This window comes from Mus musculus, chromosome 17 (assembly GCF_000001635.26).
Source record: "Mus musculus strain C57BL/6J chromosome 17, GRCm38.p6 C57BL/6J".
In the NCBI taxonomy this organism is placed as follows: Eukaryota; Metazoa; Chordata; class Mammalia; order Rodentia; family Muridae; genus Mus; species Mus musculus.
Genome location: NC_000083.6, coordinates 29,080,729 through 29,102,978, shown reverse-complemented (window position 1 = coordinate 29,102,978; position 22,250 = coordinate 29,080,729). Strand labels below are relative to the sequence as shown.

Genomic DNA, 22,250 nt, shown 5'->3' with positions numbered 1-22,250 from the left:
TTCTACAACTCTCAGTGATGGAGTTCTACAACTCTCTCAGTGATGGAGTTCTACAACTCTCAGTGATGGAGTTCTACAACTCAGTGATGAAGTTCTACAAATCTCAGTGATTGAGTTCTACAACTCTCAGTGATAGAGTTCTACAACTCTCAGTGATAGAGTTCTACAACTCAGTGATGAAGTTCTACAACTCTCAGTGATGGAGTTCTACAACTCTCAGTGAGGGAGTTCTACAACTCTCAGTGATGGAGTCCTACAACTCTCAGTGATGAAGTTCTGCAAATCTCAGTGATGAAGTTCTACAACTCTCAGTGATGGAGTTCTACAACTCAGTGATGAAGTTCTACAAATCTCAGTGATTGAGTTCTACAACTCTCAGTGATAGAGTTCTACAACTCTCAGTGATAGAGTTCTACAACTCAGTGATGAAGTTCTACAACTCTCAGTGATGGAGTTCTACAACTCTCAGTGATGGAGTTCTACAACTCTCAGTGATGGAGTTCTACAACTCTCAGTGATGGAGTTCTACAACTCTCAGTGATGGAGTTCTACAACTCAGTGATGGAGGAGTTCTACAACTCTCAGTGATAGAGTTCTATAACTCTCAGTGATGGAGTCCTACAACTCTCAGTGATGAAGTTCTACAACTCAGTGATGAAGTTCTACAACTCTCAGTGATGGAGTTCTACAACTCAGTGATGAAGTTCTACAAATCTCAGTGATGGAGTTCTACAACTCTCAGTGATAGAGTTCTACAACTCTCAGTGATAGAGTTCTACAACTCAGTGATGAAGTTCTACAACTCTCAGTGATGGAGTTCTACAACTCTCAGTGATGGAGTTCTACAACTCTCTCAGCGATGGGGTTCTACAACTCTCAGTGATAGAGTTCTACAACTCTCAGTGATAGAGTTCTACAACTCAGTGATGAAGTTCTACAACTCTCAGTGATGGAGTTCTACAACTCTCAGTGATGGAGTTCTACAACTCTCAGTGATGGAGTTCTACAACTCTCAGTGATGGAGTTCTACAACTCTCAGTGATGGAGTTCTACAACTCAGTGATGGAGGAGTTCTACAACTCTCAGTGATAGAGTTCTATAACTCTCAGTGATGGAGTCCTACAACTCTCAGTGATGAAGTTCTACAACTCAGTGATGAAGTTCTACAACTCTCAGTGATGGAGTTCTACAACTCAGTGATGAAGTTCTACAAATCTCAGTGATGGAGTTCTACAACTCTCAGTGATAGAGTTCTACAACTCTCAGTGATAGAGTTCTACAACTCAGTGATGAAGTTCTACAACTCTCAGTGATGGAGTTCTACAACTCTCAGTGATGGAGTTCTACAACTCTCTCAGCGATGGGGTTCTACAACTCTCAGCGATGGGGTTCTACAGCTCTCAGCGATGGGGTTCTACAGCTCTCAGCGATGGGGTTCTACAACTCTCAGCGATGGGGTTCTACAACTCTCTCAGCGATGGGGTTCTACAACTCTCTCAGCGATGGGGTTCTACAACTCTCTCAGCGATGGGGTTCTACAACTCTCTCAGCGATGGGGTTCTACAACTCTCTCAGCGATGGGGTTCTACAACTCTCTCAGCGATGGGGTTCTACAACTCTCTCAGCGATGGGGTTCTACAACTCTCAGCGATGGAGTTCTACAACTCTCAGCGATGGAGCTCTACAACTGTCAGCGATGGAGCTCTACAACTCTCAGCGATGGAGTTCTACAACTCTCAGCGATGGAGCTCTACAACTCTCAGCGATGGAGTTCTACAACTCTCAGCGATGGAGTCCTACAACTCTCTCAGGGATGGAGCCCTACAACTCTCAGCGATGGAGCCCTACAACTCTCTCAGCGATGGAGCCCTACAACTCTCAGTGATGGAGCTCTACAACTCTCTCAGCGATGGAGTTCTACAACTCTCTCAGCGATGGAGTTCTACAACTCAGTGATGGCTTTCTTGCCTATATTGCTCAAGGCTTTAGGTTCAAGTACCATCACTGGGGGAGTGGGATGGGGAATTATTGCACACGTGTACACTTGTAGACACACACAGACAGACACACCCCCCGGGTGGGTGCAAACAGCACAAGTAGCCAGTCCCAAACACACACACACAACACACACAGACACACACCACACATCACACACACACATACCACACCACATGCACACACACATACAACACACACAGACACACACCACATACATACACACACACACACCATTTGCTCTAATGACAAGACATTATAAATCATCGAGAAGTATTTATTGAGCACCAGCTTTGGGGTCGGGTGTGAGGACTCGGGACAATGCAGGGTGCTGTCCCTTCTCGTGAGACGCTTACAATCTGAGTGGAGACAGGGAGGGAGCCACAATACATGTTCTTGGGGTGCGGGCTAAGGGTAGACAGTCCAGACCAGGATGTTACAGAAACAGGGATGTTTGGGGCTGGAGTCAGACCCACTAAGTGCTTTGACACCCACGGTATTCAACACTGAGAAAGGATCAGCCATTGCTCAGTGTCCTGTGAGCTCCCTTAGCCCCCAAGACACCATCTTGGCCTGGCTCCTTGTACAACTGCTACTAAGAAATGGGAGAAGTCACTGAGAACCCCAACTGGGGTCCCCATCCCAGATAAGCCCACCCCCACCACCACACACCATAGAATGCTCTGGGAGGCCTGTCTCACCACCAAGGACCCACCCTAGACCCACAATGCAGGGGGTTGCCACTGGAGCTGCCTAAGGTAAGACCAGGGAATCCCACTTAGTGTACCCTGCATATACATTCCCTTCCAGTCCACTGAGCTGTGGGGCAAGTGCCTAGATATGCCTCCTGCCGACCTGCAGAAGGGGAAGTATGGGGTGGGGGAAAAGAGCAGCAGATCACCAGATTAACCCTCCAAAATAGAGGGGCAGCTGGCAGAGACCCACAGGAGAGGTGGGCTCCCCAGGAGTGGCAAAGGGGATCCAGAGTGGGGACCATTCCTGTCTTCACAGGTCTGAGCAATGTCAAGAGTCGGGATATTACGGTTGAGTCCTAACTGCCATCCCTGTTCTAGGCTGTGACTGCTTCACTGTCATCCTAGCTGGCCTTAGAGGTGACAAGGAGACCCCAAAGTCCTACTCATTTTTCCAAAGTGCTATTCAGGTCTGAGGATCACCCCCAGGTAAGAAGTGGCAAGGAACCAGGCAGGGAATGGGGGGAGGGGGGTTGGGTGAAACGGATGCAGATGGGTTGATATCAGTAGGACTGTTCCTCCGGTATAGGAAACACAGAGCTTGGGTTGGGAGGGGCTTAAATAATAATAATCTACATAATAGAAATCCCCCACACTAAGGGCCCTACCGTCCTACTAATTTAGGTTTGTTTTGTTTTGGTTTTTTTTGTTTTGTTTTGTTCTTTTTTTAAATAACTTTAAGTTTGGAGACTGGGAGAGGGCAGGCAGCGTATATACAGGAGACGTTTAAATTAAAACACAAATAATAATTAAGACACACAGAGTGAGGGCTAAGGCCGAAGATGGGGAAGAGGCCTCCTGACCCACAGCAGAAGAGGGCGGGGCTCCCGTGGGCACTTCAGGGTTTTCTCTTGCAGAAGACCAATCTGCGCTTGGAGTGATAGAAATCTGTGGAGAGAGAACAGATGTCAGGCCAGATGCCAAGGGGAAGGACATCATTCCCCAGAGTCTAAGGGACATGTGGCTCATCGTGGGGAAAAGCCACAGCCACAGGGCACAACACCTCCTGGTCAGAGGGACAGGGCTCTAGAGAGGGTAGATCCCCCAACGCCCAGAGTTAGTTATAGGAAGTTGTCATTTCCGGTGCTGGGAATCAGGCCCTCAGCAAGAGTAAGTGCCCTCATCTGCTGAGCCATCTCTTCAGCCCGGCTCCCTTCTTAGAGCTCTACTGCCAATCACCACACTATCCTGGGCATTTCGGTCACTGCAGAGAAAAATGCCTGGATCATATGAACATCAACTGTTCCTCTGAGCCCCACGAGGTCCCACGCCTATGGAATGGCTTGGTGGTGGGGAAGGGCTGGAATGTTCTCTGTAAAGGCCATCCTCAAATGGTGGCCTCTCCTCTCCAGGCCTCTTGCAGGATCTTTCTCCTTCTCTGCTCCTGTCCTTACCTGTCAGGCTGGTCTGCCTCCGTTTTCGGCCCTGAGATGTTCCGGGCCCACCCGGGGAATCTTCAGGCCGCTCAGACACCAGAGTGCAAGACAGCGACAAGGCCACGTGGTCCTCCGGAGCTGGCCCCTGCAGCAGGGCAGAGGAAGTACTGGGCCTCTTGTCCCCTCCCAGGTCGTCACGGCTGCGGGACCCAGGGCTCAGGTAGACCTTGGGCAGCCCTAGGCTCCGAACGCGCTCCCAGACGAAGTTGCCCTCCAGCGGCGTCTCCGTGACGAAGTCAAAGTTCCACCGTTCTCGGGCCTCCTGGAGACAGCCCGCCATGAGCGCATCGCAATCACGGCGCAACTGCTCACTGTCCACGGGACCGAAGAGACAACGGCACACTTTGCTCCTGTGCGGAACAGGTCGGACATCACCAGGATTGGACATGGTGCCTGTGGCTGAAACACAAGAAGGACCCGGGTCACTATGGAAACTACCCCATCACAGTCTTCAGGCTCCCTCTGGTCCTTGCAGGTGCTTTTCCACCACACCATGAGACTAAGGTGGGTGTTGAGTTCAGCCAGCCCTGCACCCCAAGGTCACGGGTGATGTCCACAGAAGTAGGAGTCACCGTCCTGTTTACCCCAGGAATTCTATTAGCCAAAATCAATGTGCTAACGTGTTCTTCATGGGTGTGAACATCCCAAATACGTGTGAATTGCTAGGTCCAGTGGTCTCCCTACCCTGCTGTCTTGGTGATTAACTCCATCAGGCCAATCAAAAGTACCCTGGACAGCCGGGCGTGGTGGCACACGCCTTTAATCCCAGCACTCGGGAGGCAGAGGCAGGCGGATTTCTGAGTTCGAGGCCAGCCTGGTCTACAAAGTGAGTTCCAGGACAGCCAGGGCTATACAGAGACATCCTGTCTCAAAAAAAAAAAAAAAAAAAAAAAAAAAAAAAAAAAAAAGTGCCCTGGACTTTGGGATACTACACATAAACTGTATAGCATTAGTGCTGCTACTTGGCACCAGTTTTAAAAAGTGACTCCATGTCTCCAGCCTCTGTTTCTTAGCCAGTGTGGTTGTGGCAGCATACTCGCGAGGCTGGCATGGTGGCTGGGAGAGAGGCGCGAGAATGCCGGAGCTAGACTGCCCAGATCAGAATCAAGGCTTTGCTGGGTGACCCCGAATAAGTACCCTAACATCTCTGGGCTCCCTATTTGAGAATGAACTAAGTTAACATAGGCAATCCTGAGAAACAGAAGCCATGAGCGTGCCTCTCTGCCCCTAATTCTGACAGAGCCTCCTCCCTGCCCCTCCCTCCCTCCCACTGTCACTGACAGGTGCTCCAGGCTGGAGGCCTTTCCAAAGGACGCTGGCAGGCAGTAGCCTGGGAGGAGGCAGCAGCCTGGGAGGAGGCAGTAGCCTGGGAGGAGGCAGCAGCCTGGGGGGAGGCAGTAGCCTGGGGGGAGGCAGCAGCCTGGGGGGAGGCAGTAGCCTGGGGGAGAGGAGAGTCTGAAGGGGTGGAGCGGGGTTAAGGCTCTCTCCCAGGCTGAGCCACATCCTGCCAGGCAGATCAGGTAATCTGGAGTCTAGACACCTCCCAGCCCCAGACGTGCCTATAGCCTGTGCCCAAGGAACCCGTTTTACAGGCACTGAAAAAAAAAAAAAAGTTAAAGGTGTTGGTTTACCTGGCTCCTCTCCAGGAAAGAGGGATACCTGAGTGGCCCATCCTGACTCCAAGACTAGGGGATGCAGCTTCTAAGGAGGGCCTTTGAGCTTGCAAGGTGAGCCCCAGTGGCTTCCTGAGGCAAGACCCCCTGGGCTCTTACCACATACACTACCACACACATACACACGCCCAGCTCCTTAAGACCTCAGGGTGAGTTTGCCCACAGCTGGAAGAGAGAAGGGGGTACCCAGACTATGATTCAAGGTAGGAAGCCAGAAGAGATGAAGCGTCTGGGGCCCCGATGGTAAAGCCTGGGCCTTGTGCTAAGCAAGGAGCTCTCTATAAAACTGGGTGTGGCGGCACACACCTGTAATCGCTGGAGGCAGAGGTAGGGAAAGAAGTTCAGGGTCTACCTTGGCTACTACATAGGGAACGTGGCCAGCATTGTGGCTTCCATAAATAAGTAAAACAGCCAATTCCCAAAACACAGCACTCGGGAGGCAGAGGCAAAATGTCTGTGAGTTGAAGGCCATCCTGGTGTGCATAGTGAGAGCCTGGCTAAACACCAACCAACCGAAACACAGGTCTAACAAGGATTCCCACTGCCCGCAAAAGGATTCTCAAGGTGCAGACCTCAGAGGCCTAAAGGACCTCAGATGGCCTCTGCCTACAGGTAGAGCTTGGGGCCTATTCACATCCTTTAGTACAACTCAGTCATCCTCCTGCCTCTGCCTCTAGTGTGCTGGGATTGCAGTTGTAAGCCACCAAAAGCTATCGTTAATAGATGGCAATATCACATTCTTTTACGGCAGAGCTAATCCAGGTTCAGAATGTGTGTCCAAAGGCACAGGGCTCACAAGCGGGGTTTGAATTCAGACCCTTTTGGTCTAGTATTGATCATTCTCTCGTCTTCTCACCTTGAGGGGCATGACCAGAGGACTCCATTAAAATCAGCTGGAAAAGCTTTTTTATTAAATATAGACTGAGCTCCATGTTATGGGGAGAGTCTTTAATCCCAGCACTCCACCAGAGGCACGTGATCCTTATGAGTTCCAGGCCACTGGGCCAGCCTGTCTATATAGTACTGGTAGCTGGGGCCATTTTGTAAGCTTGTCTCTCTGTCTCTGTCTCTCTTTCACACACACACAGAGACAGAGAGAGAGATCTATATAGATATAGAAATATAGATTGGCTCATTTCCCCAGACAAACTGAGCCGAAAAACAAGTTTGGTGCCCTTCCCCAGACGGTAGCTCACAGGGGCCAGAGGAAGGAAGGGAAGACACCAATGGACTCGGCTAAGGCTGGATAGTCCCCAGTTTTTCATAGCTGAAGATAAGACCAGGAACCCAAGAGGGGCACGATCTCCACCTTGTCTCTCAAGGGCCACGCCTCCCTAATAGTCCGCTAGCACACCCTGCTAAAATCACTTGTATCTGGCCATCAGGCATATTTTAATTCCCTTTAAGCCGCGGTGGGGGTGGCAGAAGCCCGTGGTGCCACCCGCGCCTAGCCGGCCTTGCAGTCCTCACTGATGCCGGTAGGGGGCGCTGTGCACTCAGGAAATGGCGCTCGGTAGGCGGCGCGTAGGCCGAGCAAGGAGTGGTGAGTCAGTTTCCTGCCCGGCGCTGCCCGCCCGCCAAAACTGCTTGGGCACCGGAGCTGCGCGTCACCCTGGGGTGGAGAGAGGAGAGGAAAGGAGGGGGACCCCGGGCCACAAAACACGTCACGATGAGCCCAGGCTTCCTAAATTCCCGCCTATGTTGGGAAACCAGACTGAGCGCGCGCGCGCGCACGCATACACACACACACACACACGCACGTACACAGACACACACACACACACACATACGCACGCACGCACACACGCACGCACGGACACTCGAGAGCAAAGAAAGTGCTCTTAGCTCTGGCCCCCTCCACCTTGATCTCCACGCCCAAAGCACGCGATGAGTCAGATCCCTGGAAAATAAAAATAGATGAGGGCGAGGACAACAAAAAACCGCCTGAGTGTCCTCTCTGAAACGCGACGTAGGGGACAGAGGAAGCTGCCAGCGCGCCCCCAAATGCCAAACCCAAGCCCAAAGTATTTCCCGCACGACCAGGGTGCAAGTGTAGCCCTTGTCCCCGGAGGTTCCGAGTGGAATGGATGTGCCCTAGTGGGCGCACTCAGCCTGGTCACCTTCCTACACTGGGTGTGGACTGGGTCGAGGGCCCCAGCCCCGGGGCGTCTGATGTACGGCACCCGTAAGCCTCACTCCGCGAGGATACCGGCCGCTCTACAGTGCGGGCTCCTCTCGCGCCCCACGGTCACTGGTCCGGGTCGTGGTGGGCGCGGTGGGTGGGACCCTTTGCGCTTCCCGGGCTGGCAGGGTGGACAGGACCCGCCCAGACTCCCTGTCCCCGAGGGCGCGCCGCCGAGCGGGGACCGGACACCGCGTCCTGGACCTCCCCGTGTCCCGGGTTCCCTGGGAACATACTGTGCCCGCCAAATAGGTCACTGTGCCGCGCGGGGGAGGGGACGGGGCAGGAACGAGGCTGTACCCGGGCAGGGAAAGGGGCTTCTGGGCTGCCACTGACCCATCCCCAGTTGTGGCGCGATTCTGGTCTCAATCCAGTGCCCGGGGTCTCCTTGTCACAATGAGTCACCTCCTCGCCTGTCCTCTAGGACGTGCCCAGGCACGATCCCGAGGGCGGAGGACACAGCTCGCGCTGACCTCAGAGCCCAGTGGGGTGGTGGCTACCGCGAAACAGGGCACTTGGTTCACAAGGACCGGGGATCCGGCGGCACCCATGGGATCGGAGAACCGCTCTGCGCTAAGCTCTAGATAGACTCGCCGAAGCTTGTCACAACCGCCACCCAGGACCCATCTCGGGGCACCGTGAGCTTCATTCTCACGCTTTGGGCGAGCCGCACCTGGAATCCCTAGAAACATTGGCAACCAGAAGCGAGCTCCCGGTAGCCGATCCCCGCCAGCCATCGCTCGGACCCGGTCTCCAAGGACTGGAAGAGTGGCTGCCATCCGTGGTCCTGGAGTTCAGACTCTGTATGCCGAGTCCGCGACATAGCCTGACCCTCGTCACACTCCAACAAACGAAGCCTTCAGCCACCACGGACGCTCAGACCCACACCCGTCATCCACCTGCCGCGGACACACCTGTGACTCTGGCGGGCACGCACAAATACACATATACACACACAGGTGATCCACTCATCACCACACACACACACACACACACACACACACACTTCTGGGGACACCCACTGGGCTCAGCGCATTGCTACGGGGAAGAACTATTGTTCCCTGCCACGAAGCTCTCACCTCTGAATGTCTGGATATCGCTGTGGATCTGCGCCTGACTCCAATTCCCCTAGACTCTGACACCGCGGCGGCTCACACCTCTCGGCTGCTGCAGTTGGCGTCGAGCTGCCTCCTTATAGCGTCGGCCCAGGCCCCGCCCCCTCAGAGGCAGGACCAACCCACTCCTTCACCGATCCCGGGGACTCGCTGGCCCGCCCTCCCCTCTGGGAATCTAAGCCCGCGCCAGACAGCTAGAACCGGCGCGCGTTAAGAGGGCGCGCCCTCCCCTCCCCCACACCTGGGCTATTCTCTTGTCACGCAGCGCACCAGCAGAGCCACATACATCTATGAACAACAGTACAGTTAGAGCTGAGTGAGTGTTTATGGGTCTGTCCCTGACCAACTGTGGGAAGGACTAACTCTTTTCCAGATCACTGATATTAGTAAATAAAATCCTGGGTTTCGGGAGGTGGGTCTGTTGGTACAGTGTTTGCCTAACTTGCTGGAAGTGAAGCCCTGGGTTGGAGCTCCAGGGCCCCATAAACTGGGCATGCGGGGTCACGTCTGTAATAACAGCGCCCAGTGGGGGGTGAGGAGGGGGAAATAGGCATTCAAGGTCGTTTTGACAGCTACCTATTCCGATGGAGACCAACTTGAAATATGTGACACTGTTTCAAATATAAATAAATTGATCATTTGAGTATGATAGCAAAAGCCTGGAATCCTATACTTGGGAGATTGAGGCACGAGGGGCGTTACAGGTTCAAGACCAGCCTGGGCTATCCATTGAGACCCTCTCAAAAACAAAACAAGCCCATAAATAATAAAAAATAGTTTAAAATCCCAAGAAGTCCCACTATGTCTGGAGATTTTTTTCCCCCTCCTCCCAGAAGCCCCTCGGACATCGGGTCCAGAACGCGATCATTTCCTCCCTGTCTCACAGACGAGGAAAGCAGTTCCACAGAAGGAAAGGATGCTGTCAACCGCCTCAGAAATCGGGGAGATTGAGTCCAGTTCTCAGACCACGGACTACCAAGAAAAACAGCCGCCAGGCTCCTTACCTCCCCTCTCCCCTCTTCAGAAGCCAGCATGTGAACATTTCTCACACCATAATACATCCTGCAAGTGAGAGCATCAAGACCTGACTGGGACCACACTAATGGCTACCTGCTGACCTCTGGCAAGCTGCCCAGAGTACTCTGCTTGCAGATTTCTTTCTCTGGGTCCAAAATGAGGGAAATGTCTAATACTCCCCCTCCCAAGATCCAGACAGTCCACTAAAATGACATTGATAAAGGACAATTCTAGAAACATCTACGGATGTTCCTGACAGACATAGCAGTAAGACATTCTCCGTTCCCACCTTCCTCCATGTCTCTAGTCAGTTTTATTTCCTTCTGTTTGGGGTCTTTTGAGACGAGGCCTCGCTATGTAGCCCAGGGTGGCCCTCATATTCAAGGCAATCTTCCTGCCTTAACTTCCTTGCTTAGAGTTAAGACTACAGGTCTGAGCCATCACACCCAGCAGAAGGGGGTTTTCTTCAGTCTTGTTACACGATCCAGCCTGGTCACATGGGCTACATAGCAAGACCACCATCTCAGCTAAGCATAGAGGTACATGCCTGAAATCACGGTACTTGGGAGGCAGGGGGGATTTGGAGCTCAAGGCTAGCCTGAGCTATCTGAGATCACCATGCATCCAAAAAGGGATGTAGCTCCGTTAATATAGCGCTTGCCTAACATGTATGAAGCCAGGAGTTGGATCCCTAGTAAGGCATCATCTAGATGATAGCGGCATACATCTGTAATCCCGGCACTCAGGAGACAGAAACAGGAGGACCAATAATTCATCAAGGTTACATGACATCCTGCCTCTAAAACAAAAACAAATTCCTCTCTCTCTCAAAACAAACACAAACAAAAATTTTAAATAAAGCAGAGACTGGAGTCTTAGTTTGAACGGATATCTTTAGTTAAAAGATCAAAATCCTGCTTTGGAGAAGCTGTGAGTTCTGACATCTGCTCTCCGATGTCTAGAGATCGCTGCCCAGACATGCCCAGTCTTCCTCCTCGGATTTAGCTGACCTAGACAGGCCTCCTCTTCTGTGATGGGGGGTGGAAGTCTGGGAAGGGCTTGGCCACCTTCCCAACCCCCCTCAAAAGCCTCATCCTGTTCAGAAACACAGTTGAAGGACCCCCTTCAGACCCCCAAACCAGGACAGACATAATGGCCACTCCCACAATGCCCCAGCTCCTGAACGGTCCAGTCCCTGCATCCAAGTCGTCCATCCCAGGGCTGGGCTGTCAGGGGCCAGCACAGGATGTCAAAACTGCCCAAATCCCCTTGGCCTCCAGGCTTCTCAGATAGAAGTGACATTGTCTGTCTGTTTACTTTGGGAGAAAACAGCTTGAATAAAGGCTTATACTGAACTGCTGAGTGCTGTGACCTCCTGTGCCTTTACCCTACTGGTGTTGGAGAGATTTATTTTAAACAACTTCTGGCTTCCCAGAGCACCACAAAAGTACTCAACAAATATTTATTAAGTCTGGGACTACTCAGTCTTTCTAACAAACATTCTTGGCCTTGCACTTGAATGTATAGTCAGGCACACCATTGCACGTGAATGTATACTCAGAAACATGGTTGGAGGAGCCCTCCAGACCCCAAAATGACAAAGTGACAAAATGACTACATACAGTACCTGACACATACACACCCCAGGCACACACACACAGATGCACAAAAGCATCCTTCACCTGATACATGTCACAAGATACATACCACCTTTTATTCTGCTGGCAAAGTGGGACGTCCTTAATTATCTGGGGTCTCTGTCTCCATTCATGCTCCTCCTCACCCCACAGCTGGTAGTTGGGTATCATCAGGTCTCCACCACCCTGCACTGAAGCAGCCCCACCTCTTCAATTCCAGGGCTGAACATGTCAAGACATGTTCCTGAAGGCCAGAAAGCTAGTCCCCACCCAGGACTGAACAGACCCAGGCCTGCTGAGCTCCGATTTTGCTGCTGGTCTCCGAGAGGCAACAGCCAGGGATGGGAGGACTGATGCAGCCTTGCAAGGTATCCTCTGGGGCTGATAGAAAGGAAATCCAAGGGACCAAGGGAGATATAAGGAAGACTCCATGTTAGCTGTTGCTGCTACCCAGGAAGGAAGAGGAAGTGTGGACGCCAAAATCACCACTTCCCAGAAAAGGACAGGGGAGTACCAAAGAGGGACTGTCAGATTTCAGAAGAAGTCACCTCCACACAAACTCCCAAGAAATTCGACCACAAAACAAAGAGAGAATAGAAAATGGTCTAAGCACGAGGGTCAGGATAGAGCTTTTCATATCCCTGAGAAATCAGAACTGACATTTCTAAAACTTCTCCAGTCTCAGCTCCATCATTAGAAATGTATTCCTTTGAGGCTCAGCTGGTAAAGTTGTTTGCCTTGCAAGTATAGAACCCAAGTTGAAATCCCATCACCCACAGGAAAGAGCCAGGCTTGGCTGCATGCTCTTGTAATACACACACACACACATACACACACACACCACACTCACATACACCACACACACACATACATATATACAGACTTACACAAACATGCACACACATTCACACATGCATGCACACACCACACACATAGGCCCACACACACATATAGACTCACACAAACACACACACACACACACACACACACACACACACACACGCACGCACGCACAGGCACACATGAGGCACTGGAAGCAGGAGACTAGAAGGGACTTCCTGGCCAGTGCACCTAACCTGGTCAGTGAGCTCCAGGCTCTAGCAGACCCTCAAAAACACAAGGTGGTAGCCAGACCAGCTGACGAGATAGTTCAGTGAATGCCACATTTAGGGTTTCTGTTGCTATGAGAAAACAGTGACCAAAAGTGTCTTAGAAAGGAAAAGGTTAATTTCACCTTCCACTTTCAGGTCACAAACCAGCACTGAGGAAAGCCAGGGCAGGAACCTGGAAGGCAGGGACTTTAGAGGAACATTGGTTACTGGCTTGCTTTTCATGGGTCCCTCAGCTCCTTTTTTTCTTATAGGACTCAGGTTCACTTGCTTCGGGGTGATAGATAGTGAGCCAGGTCCTAACCATTAACCAAGGGAAGGACCCACAGACAGACGTGCCTTCAGGCCAAGCCCATGGTAGCCATTCCTCAACTGAGGCTCCCTTGTCCCAGGTGGCTCAAGTTTGGATTGACAGGAAAATAAAACAAAATAGCCAGGCGAGGTGGCACAAGCCTTTAATCCCAGCACTTGGGAGGCAGAGGCAGGCGGATTTCTGAGTTCAAGGCCAGCCTGGTCTACAAAGTGAGTTCCAGGACAGCCAGAGCTACACAGAGGAACCCTGTCTCCAAAAACCAAAAAAATAAAACAAACATCACAAGGTTACTTCTCCATTGTCTATCACAAATAAATTCTGGGACACTCTGCTCCACACACAGGGTCTCTCAGGGGTCCAGGCTGACAGCAGCTCTACCATAGTGTAGTGACACCATCGGTCTGTGAATTCTTGCTTTTGCCCTAACTGTAGAGAAGGCTGGTTTCATGGGTTGGAGTCAATCATGTAATCTTGTCTAACCTCCACTGAGAGGGAGGGGGGAACTGTAAGTGAGCCCTGGAGAAGGGGAAGGCCCTTGCTGTCTAGGTCGTGTGTGATTCAGTGATCGATTGATTCATTGAAGATTGATTGATTGATTTTTGTTTTTTTTTTTTCAACACATGTTTTCTCTGGCTGTCCTAGAACTCACTCTGTAGACCAGGCTGGCCTTGAATTCAGAGAGATTCTCCTGCCTCTGCCTCCTGAGTGCTGGGATTAAAGGCATGTACTAGCACGGCCCAGCCAATGGTTGCTTTAAATAGTTTTACATAAGATCCAAGAGTTCAGTGTATAACAGGAAAGACAGACGGGTATAGTCTACTTTCCATTCTGGACAGTAAAAGGTTATGGTATTGTTTCTGTAAACAAACGAAGGAAACAATGGATGTGTGAATAAGTAAGCAAGAGTGTACAGGGCCTTGAGCAGCCCATAAACATCCATGAGCTTCAGGCCTCAAAGGTACAAAGATGAGTACACATGGATTTCTCCCTCAGGGCTTGCTCCCAGGGTACCACAGCAGGACAGTGGCTCCCAGCCACAGGCTTGCTTTCTAGGAAATGAAGGAGGCCTCACCTCAGAAGGGCATGCAGGGTGGTTTGAGAAAAAATGGGCCCCAGTGGCTTATATGCTTGAATATTTTTTTTAAAGATTTATTTATTTATTATATGTAAGTACACTGTAGCTGTCTTCAGACATTCCAGAAGAGGGTGTCAGATCTTGTTACAGATGGTTGTGAGCCACCATATGGTTGCTGGGATTTGAACTCCGGACCTTCAGAAGAGCAGTCGGGTGCTCTTACCCACTGAGCCATCTCTCCAGCCCATGCTTGAATATTTGGTCTCCAGTTGGGGGAACTGTTTGGGAAGGATTAGGGGGTTTGACCTTGTGGGAGGAGGTGTGTCACTGTGTGCCAGCTTTGAGGTTTCAGAAACCCACACTGGTCCCCATTTGCTCTCTGTCTGTCTCAAGGTTGTGACTCGCATAGGTGAGCTCTCAGCTACTTCTCCATGGCCTTGTCTGCTGCTTTGCTGCCACAGTTCCCTCCATGATGGTCATGGACTCTAGCCTTCTGAAACTGTAAGCCCCAGTAAACTTTTCTTCTATAAGTAGCCTTGGACATGGTGTCTTACTGCAGCGACAGAAAAGTAACGAAGGCAAGCATGCAGGGTGGGTAGTGAAGGGTCTTGTACGACAGGCAGGGAGCATATTAGAGGAGGAAAGAGTTGGTCAGGAAGCATGGGTTCAGGAAGAGGAAATGACTTGTGGACAGGTAGATGATGTATATGTGTGTGTGTGTGTGTGTGTGTGTGTGTGTGTATTTATTTATTTATATGTGTGTATACATATGTATATATGTGTGTATATGTGTATATGTATATATGAGTATGTGTATGTATGTGTATATGAATGTGTGTGTATATATGTGTATATGCATGTGTACATGTAATGTGTATATATGTGTATATGTATATATGTTGTGTCTATGTGTGTATATGTATGTGTATATATGTGTATATGTATGTATGATGTGTCTATGTATATACTTGTGTGTATATGTGTGTATGGGTGTATGTGTGCATGTGTATATGTGTGTATGGATGTATGGATGTATTATGTATATGCATATGTGTGTATGGGTGTATATATATGTGTGTATATATATGTATGTGTGTATATGTATGTATGTGTGTATGTATATGTATGTGTGTATATGTATGTATGTGTGTATGTATGTAAGCATGTATATGTATGTATGCATGTGTGTATGTACGTATACATGCATGCATGTGTGTATATATCTATGCATGTATGTGTATGTGTGTGTGTATATATATATATATATATACATGCATGTATGTATGTGTGTGTATGTATGCATGACTGGTCAGATGGCAAGGCATGTCATGACTTTCACTCCTCACTCACCTCTGTTAGTGCCTAAAGGGTTATGACAGGCTTCCCACAGCTCTGCTTCTGGTGCCCTGCAGAGGCTGCCAGTATGGAGCAGAGGCTGACAGTATGGAGCAGAGGCCGCCAGTATGCATAGCTGATTCCCCCTTCAGGACTTACCTCAGAAAGGAAGGCTTTCAGCCTCCTGCCTGTCTGCATTGAAAGTGCACCAGATGGCTGATGTGATGGAAAAGCCCAGACTGCTGAACCCGCTCCAGGCAGGACCAGCTGAGCCACTCTCAGGCCTCTGGTCTCCATCAGACCCCATTTCCTCTTCCTGCCTAACCTGACTCCCTTTATACCCTGACAGGTGTGCACACTGCGAATTCACGGGGAGTTTAAGTGACTAGTGAATTCCAAGGGATCCTTTCCCTGGGAGTATCTATACTCCAGTAATGAAAATAATGTTTATGGGAGATTTCTCTGTACCTGCTTGGCTCTTTACCTGTGTGACCTTACTTAATGAAGACTAAAATTTATGCCAAGGGAACCAACCTTTTTTCTTTTTTTCTTGTGTGTGTGTATATGTGTGTGCCTGTACATGTGTATAGGTGCAAGTATACATGTATATGTGTGTGTGGGGGTATCTGTGTCAGAGGCCAAACTTGCGTGTCATTTACCTTGCATGTCATTCCTCAGGGGCTGTTCTGCCTAGTGTTTCTTGTTTGTTTGAGACAGGGTTTCGCTATGTAGCCCTGGCTGTCCTAGAACTTGCTCTGTAGACCAGGCTGGCCTCAGACTCACAGGAATCCACCTGTCTCTGCCTCTGGAGTGCTGCCTCTAAGGGTACTGTCCCACCGTGCCCAGCTTCAGCTCGGGTTTCTTTCTTTCTCTTTCTTTTTTAAATATTTATTTATTTATTATCTGTAATATCTTCTGTCTTCAGACACTCCAGAAGCAGGAATCAGATCTTGTTATGGATGGTTGTGAGCCACCATGTGGTTGCTGAGATTTGAACTCAGGACCTTCGGAAGAGCAGTTGGCACTCCTAACTGCTAAGTCATCTCTCCAGCCCATCAGCTTGTGTTTCTTTTCTTTTTTTTTTTCTTTTTTTTTTTTTTTTTTTTTTTTTGTTTTTTTGTTTTTCGAGACAGGGTTTCTCTGTATAGCCCTGGTTGTCCTGGAATTCACTTTGTAGACCAGGTTGGCCTCAAACTCATGCCCGGCTCAGCTTATGTTTCTTTTCTTTTTTTTTTTTTTTTAAAAGATTTATTTATGCCGGGCGTGGTGGTGCACGCCTTTAATTCCAGCACTCGGGAGGCAGAGGCAGGTGGCTTTCTGAGTTCGAGGCCAGCCTGGTCTACAGAGTGAGTTCCAGGACAGCCAGGACTACACAGAGAAATCCTGTCTCGGAAAAAAAAAAAAAAAAAAAAGATTTATTTTTTTTTATATGTAAGCACACTGTAGCTGTCTTCAGACACACCAGAAGAGGGCGTCAGATCTCACTACAGATGGCTGTGAGCCACCATGTGGTTGCTGGGATTTGAACTCAGGACCTTTGGAAGAGCAGTCAGTGTTCCTAACCACTGAGCCATCTCTCCAGCCTCCCTCAGCCTGTGTTTCTTAACAAATATTTTTATTTCATTTAATTTCTTTAGTATGTGTGTGCGCATGCATGCATGCATGTATTCTGTGGCATGCAGGTGGATTGGGGGGTGAAAAGTGGGGTCTAGTCTGCTCGGAGTTTGGGCCTCTCCGAGAGGTGGGACATGGGAAGTTTGGACTGTGCTTACCCCACACCAGCGCCAGGCGGGTGTTGGGCTATGGGAAGCCATGGGACCCTGCTCCAGGGGCGGGGAGCGCAGTCTGAAGTCCTGAGGACTGCGGAATTGGCTCTGGGGTCCCCGGACCTGCACATGGAGGCTGGGGACATCAGGTTCTCAGACTCTTGGGCACCCAGGTGCCCCTGGGAGCTAGCCCAGGGCCTAAGGGAAAAAGAGGAGAGTGTTCTGGCTAGGTCCCACAGGGAGGAGAGTCCTTGGCTTGCTCCCCACGGCAAATCCCGATGAGAAGAGACAGTCCATGGCTTTAAGGCTTTTCTTGTCATGGCAGAGTTGTGATGAGTGAAACCGTACCCCACTTTCTCAGGGCGGGCCTGAGGTTAAATGCCTTTTGCACGGAGGAGTGTCTGGAAAAGGGAGTTTATTGCCTAAGCCCTTCAGACTTTAGGTACCTCATTAAAATGGAGATCTGTCTTGAGGCTATGTGACCTGTGGTCACAGCCCCTACCTATGGAGGGCTTGGGGTGTTGCCCTTATGTCACTGATGGCCGCAGACCTATGGAGAGCTGTGGCCTCGTGCCAGGAACCTAGTGTCCAGGAGTGTGGCAAAATGCCTACTGTTCCTTACAGGGTCATCCACTGAGGGGTCACCGGGGTTTGAAACCTAGCTCAATCAGAAACCAGGCTGCCTTTCATGGTCCCACAGTGGATATCAGAGGAACTAGTCTTCTTCTACCAGGTGGGTCCTGGGTCCTGGGGCTTGAACTCAGGTCGTCAGGTTAGATGGCACTGTGCTAGACGGGTCCTGCCTCTGCTTCCTGAGCGCTGATATTAAAAGTGAGTGACATTACACCCGGTCCACAGGTCCTTGCTGTGTCCTTTCTTTTGTTTCCTTGTCTGTTGTGGTGTGAGGATCAAACCCAGGCCACCGGGCTTTAATGTGGTTTGTTAGGTAGAAACACATCATTTAAATGGAGCTCAATCATTTTTGTTTCTAAAATATCTAATTATAGACTGAAGATGTGGCTCAGTCAACAGAGAGTTTGTCTAGCACATACAAAGTCCTGGGACCCAGGCCAACATTGTATAAGCTGGGTGTGGTGGTACACACCTGTCATGCCAGCACCAGGAGGTAGAGGCAGGCGGTTCAGAAGTTCAAGGTCTTGGGGCTAGAGAGATGGCTTATAGCAACTAAGAGTGTACAATGCTCTTGCAGAGAACGGGAATTCAGTCCCCAGTATCTTTCTGTGTTGAGCAGTTCACAATCAACTGGAACTCAAGATCCAGGGGATCTGACGCCCTCTTCTGGACTCCTAAGGCACTTGCACTCACATGCATATACACATATTATAAACTAAACCTTAAAAAAAGAAAAGAAAGTTAGAATCATCTGCAGTTAGATACTGACTTGGAAGCCATCCCGAGCTATATGAGACCCTGTTTCAACAAAACAGCCCTCAAGATACCCTCCCTGAAGACCAGCTTCCCAGACGATCCCCAAGGATCTGAGAACTTGGCATTCTCTCCTATTTTTCTTCCCTAACAAAGTCTTTTAAAGCCCTTCCCAAGACAAGCCCCGGCATACACCATCAAAGTGCTAAGGATTTAGGGCTTAGAACCTCTGATTGCACAGTGGAGCTACGGCCTCAGAAGTTCGGAATCACCCCTTCCCCTCCTGCCCTGGACAAGTGCTGCAGTGGTGTGGCAAGGATCAAGACCCCAGAAGCTGCTGGCTTTGCCTGGGTGACTCAGGCAGGGGTCAGGGTGAATCCCCGGCCCTGATGTGGCTCCACCCATTCCTGTGGCTCCACCCCCTCCTTCTTTTCCTATTAGAGGCTCATTCTTGTCTTTGCCCTAAGGTGGCTCTGCGTTCCTCTGGGGTTATATTGGCACCAGGGTCACCCTGGAAGGCAGCGACTGCTACTCTAAGTCCCAGTGGTGGTAGCCCCACTATGGCCGCCGAGTCAGGAGGGATGCGATGACTGACCATCCTCTGTGGCTTCTCAGCGTTCTGAACCTGTGAGAGGACCAAATGCCAGGTCTCCTCCACATCCTAGCCGCTGAGGAAGAAGCTGGTGAAGAGTGAATGAGGCAGGCATGGCGCTAATCACTGACACAAACAACGATGACATGTGGTGAGCTCGTGCTTGGCAGCCTATGTTTGTAATCCAAGGCAGGAAGATCATGGGTTGGAGGCCAGCCTACACTATATAATAAGATCCTGTCTAAAATGAAGAACTAGGTCGGGCGTGGTGGCGCTCGCCTTTAATCCCAGCACTCGGGAGGCAGAGGCAGGTGGATCTCTGAGTTCGAGGCCAGCCTGGTCTACAAAGTGAGTTCCAGGACAGCCAGGGCTACACAGAGAAACCCTGTCTCGAAAAACCAAAAAAAAAAAAAAAAAAAAAAAAAGAAAAGAAAATGAAGAGCCAGGTGTGGCAGCACATGCCTGTTGACCCTGGCTCTTGGGCAGCAGAGGCAGAAGGATTGTCACCAGTTGGAGGCCAGCCTGGTCTATGAAAGGCCAACTGAAACTAAAATAGAACCAAGCCAGTTACTTTACTAAGATAATACTTTGAGCTGGGCAGTGGTGGTACACGCCTTTAATCCCAGCACTTGGGAGGCAGAGGCAGGTGGATTTCTGAGTTTGAGACCAGCCTGGTCTACAGAGTGAGTTCCAGGACAGCCAAGGCTACACAGAGAAACCCTGTTTCGAAAAACCAAAGAGAAAGAAAAAAGATAATACTTTGAACCAGGCAGTGGTGGCACCTGCCTTTGGTCCCAGAACTTGGGAGGCAGAGGCAGGAGGGTTTCTGAGTTCGAGGCCAGCCTGGTCTACAGAGTGAGTTCCAAGACAGCCAGGGCTACACAGAGAAACCCTGTCTTGAAACACCAACAAAAATAAATAAGTAAATAAATAAAAACACTTTGAGGGGAAGGGAAATTATTTCCCACACTCCTGAATCCAGGGAAGGTGTTCTAGGTGGCGGGGGACCCCTGAGTGGGGTGATTCAGGGGTCCAGGCCCTTTCCATCCTCCAGCTTTCTCATCCATGGGGGCCTGGAGCTCTCTTCCCTGTGCTGGGGAGGGAAGGGTCTAAAGAGCATGTGTGTGCTTTGTCACAGGGCTCAGGAGGATTAAAATCGCCTCCCCCATACCAGTCTACAGGTGAGAACTCAATCGATGCCCGTCCCCGCCCCATGGCTGCACAGGTCTTTATAGTCCCTGGCTGGGGACCCCCATTAGTGGTGACCTTCCCTAACAACAAATGACTTGCTTCTTGAAAAGAGTCTGAAGGAAGTCTCCAACTCCAGAGCACAGGCAGACGTGATGTCTTGCCGCCCAGCTGCCTAGGGTTTTTTTTCTGCTGAGTCACCCGACAGGATGAGAGAACCCTGCAGAGGTGCCTATGAAATGGGTTCTTTCATGTGTGGGATCTTCCAGCTCCACAAGAAACGAAACCATAAGGTCCCCACAAAGACAAAAAGACAGTGTGCGCCGCGTCTCCTCACACAGCAGGGACCCACTTCCTCCTTCTGGTACACAGCTTTAAAAAGAAAAAAAGGGGAGAGAGAAAAAAAAAAAAGCTTAACATCAAAGCCGAAGGATTCACTGGACCCACGCGCAGGAAAATCCCTCGTTCGCAAATCCTTCTGGAATCCCCTGAGGGCCTAGGAGAAGGATCGCTAAGCAGCCCCTGGCATTTCTTACACGGGGCGGCGGGCACATTATCCGCAGTCTAGATCTGGAAGAGTTGGGGCTCGCTCCCTGAGACCTCAAGAAAGGCCCAGTGTTTCTCTGAATTTTGACAGGCTTGAAATGGCCCCATCTGCCGCTCCCCCTTCTATCCCAGGGTTTCTGAACAGAGGGAGAGAGGTGTAAAGGGGCCTCTGGGAAAATGATCAGACTGTCGGGTCCAGTGGTGTAGATCTACCACGCCAGCCACCTGGGAGTCTGAGGCAGGAGGATGGGAGGTTCGACGCCTAGATAGTGATTCTGGAGAACTAAGGGAGAGCTTGCGTCTAAGTAAAGCGTGAACTCAAAGATTGGGCGGGGGAGGGAGAGGCGCGGGGGGGGCGCAGCTCAGTGGGGGAGCACTTGTCTAGCATGTGCGCGGTCTCAGATTCAATGCTCGTGTACAAAGCAAAGGAAAAAGGAACACAGGCAGCTGCTGTGCCTTGGCTTGATCCCACCCACGTTCCATACACTGGGTGCTGAGGAGGCATAGGCCTGTGATCCACGCGCTCGGGACGGGAAACCAGGAAAATGAGGGGTTCAAGGTCATCTTTGACTCTCTAGGTGTGCTCGGCCAGCCTGGGCTATGGAGACCTTATCTTTAAAACAAACAGGGGCCAGATGGCTTAGAAGTTAAGGGTCCCTGCCACCTGTCAGGGCCAAAGGAAACTCCAGCTCCCTGGACTCTGGCTGCTAGGCAAAAGCCAGCATTCCTTAGTCACCTGTGAAGCCAGTTTCCCATTTCAAAGGAACCATTTCCCTTATCGCTGGCAGAAGTGATAAATGGCTATCTGTGATGCCTGTTAGCATACCAAAGGCCATGCTGGTCTCCAGGCTCCGTATCACTGGTTCGGGTTGCAAGGAGTTTCTCACCTCCTCCCCTAAACTCCCTCCCCTCAGCTACTCCTTTGTCCTGTAACCATTTCAGCCCTGCTCCCTCTTGTCCCCGCCCTTTTTCTGTCTTCCTCCTCCCCCTTCTCGCTCTCCATCTATGTCCTGCCCCCTTCTGCTTCTCTCTGACCAGATCTAGTCCGCTAGCCATCCTCTCTCCTTCTCCTCCCTCTCCCACTTCTCCCCCTCCCTCTTCCCTCCCCCTCCCTCTCCTTTTCCCTTCCTCCC

The 22,250-nt window shown here is 50.5% G+C and overlaps 1 protein-coding gene across 2 annotated transcripts; it reads right to left on the bottom strand.

Annotated features, from left to right (window-relative positions):
* Positions 1–2,256: 2,256 nt before the first annotated feature.
* Positions 2,257–12,000, bottom strand: Cdkn1a (cyclin-dependent kinase inhibitor 1A (P21)). Of its 2 annotated transcripts, none has more exons than NM_001111099.2 (3): positions 11,878–12,000; positions 4,142–4,582; positions 2,257–3,635 (listed from the first exon to the last, which is right to left on the bottom strand). In NM_001111099.2, exons 2-3 carry the CDS (start codon positions 4,569–4,571, stop codon positions 3,586–3,588), a joined length of 480 nt encoding a protein of 159 aa, NP_001104569.1. In that variant the 5' UTR covers positions 4,572–4,582; positions 11,878–12,000; the 3' UTR covers positions 2,257–3,585. The 2 variants fall into 2 exon arrangements, with proteins under 2 accessions (NP_001104569.1, NP_031695.1); NM_007669.5 differs by lacking the exon at positions 11,878–12,000 and adding an exon at positions 9,118–9,210.
* Between the last annotated feature and the right edge of the window lie 10,250 nt (positions 12,001–22,250).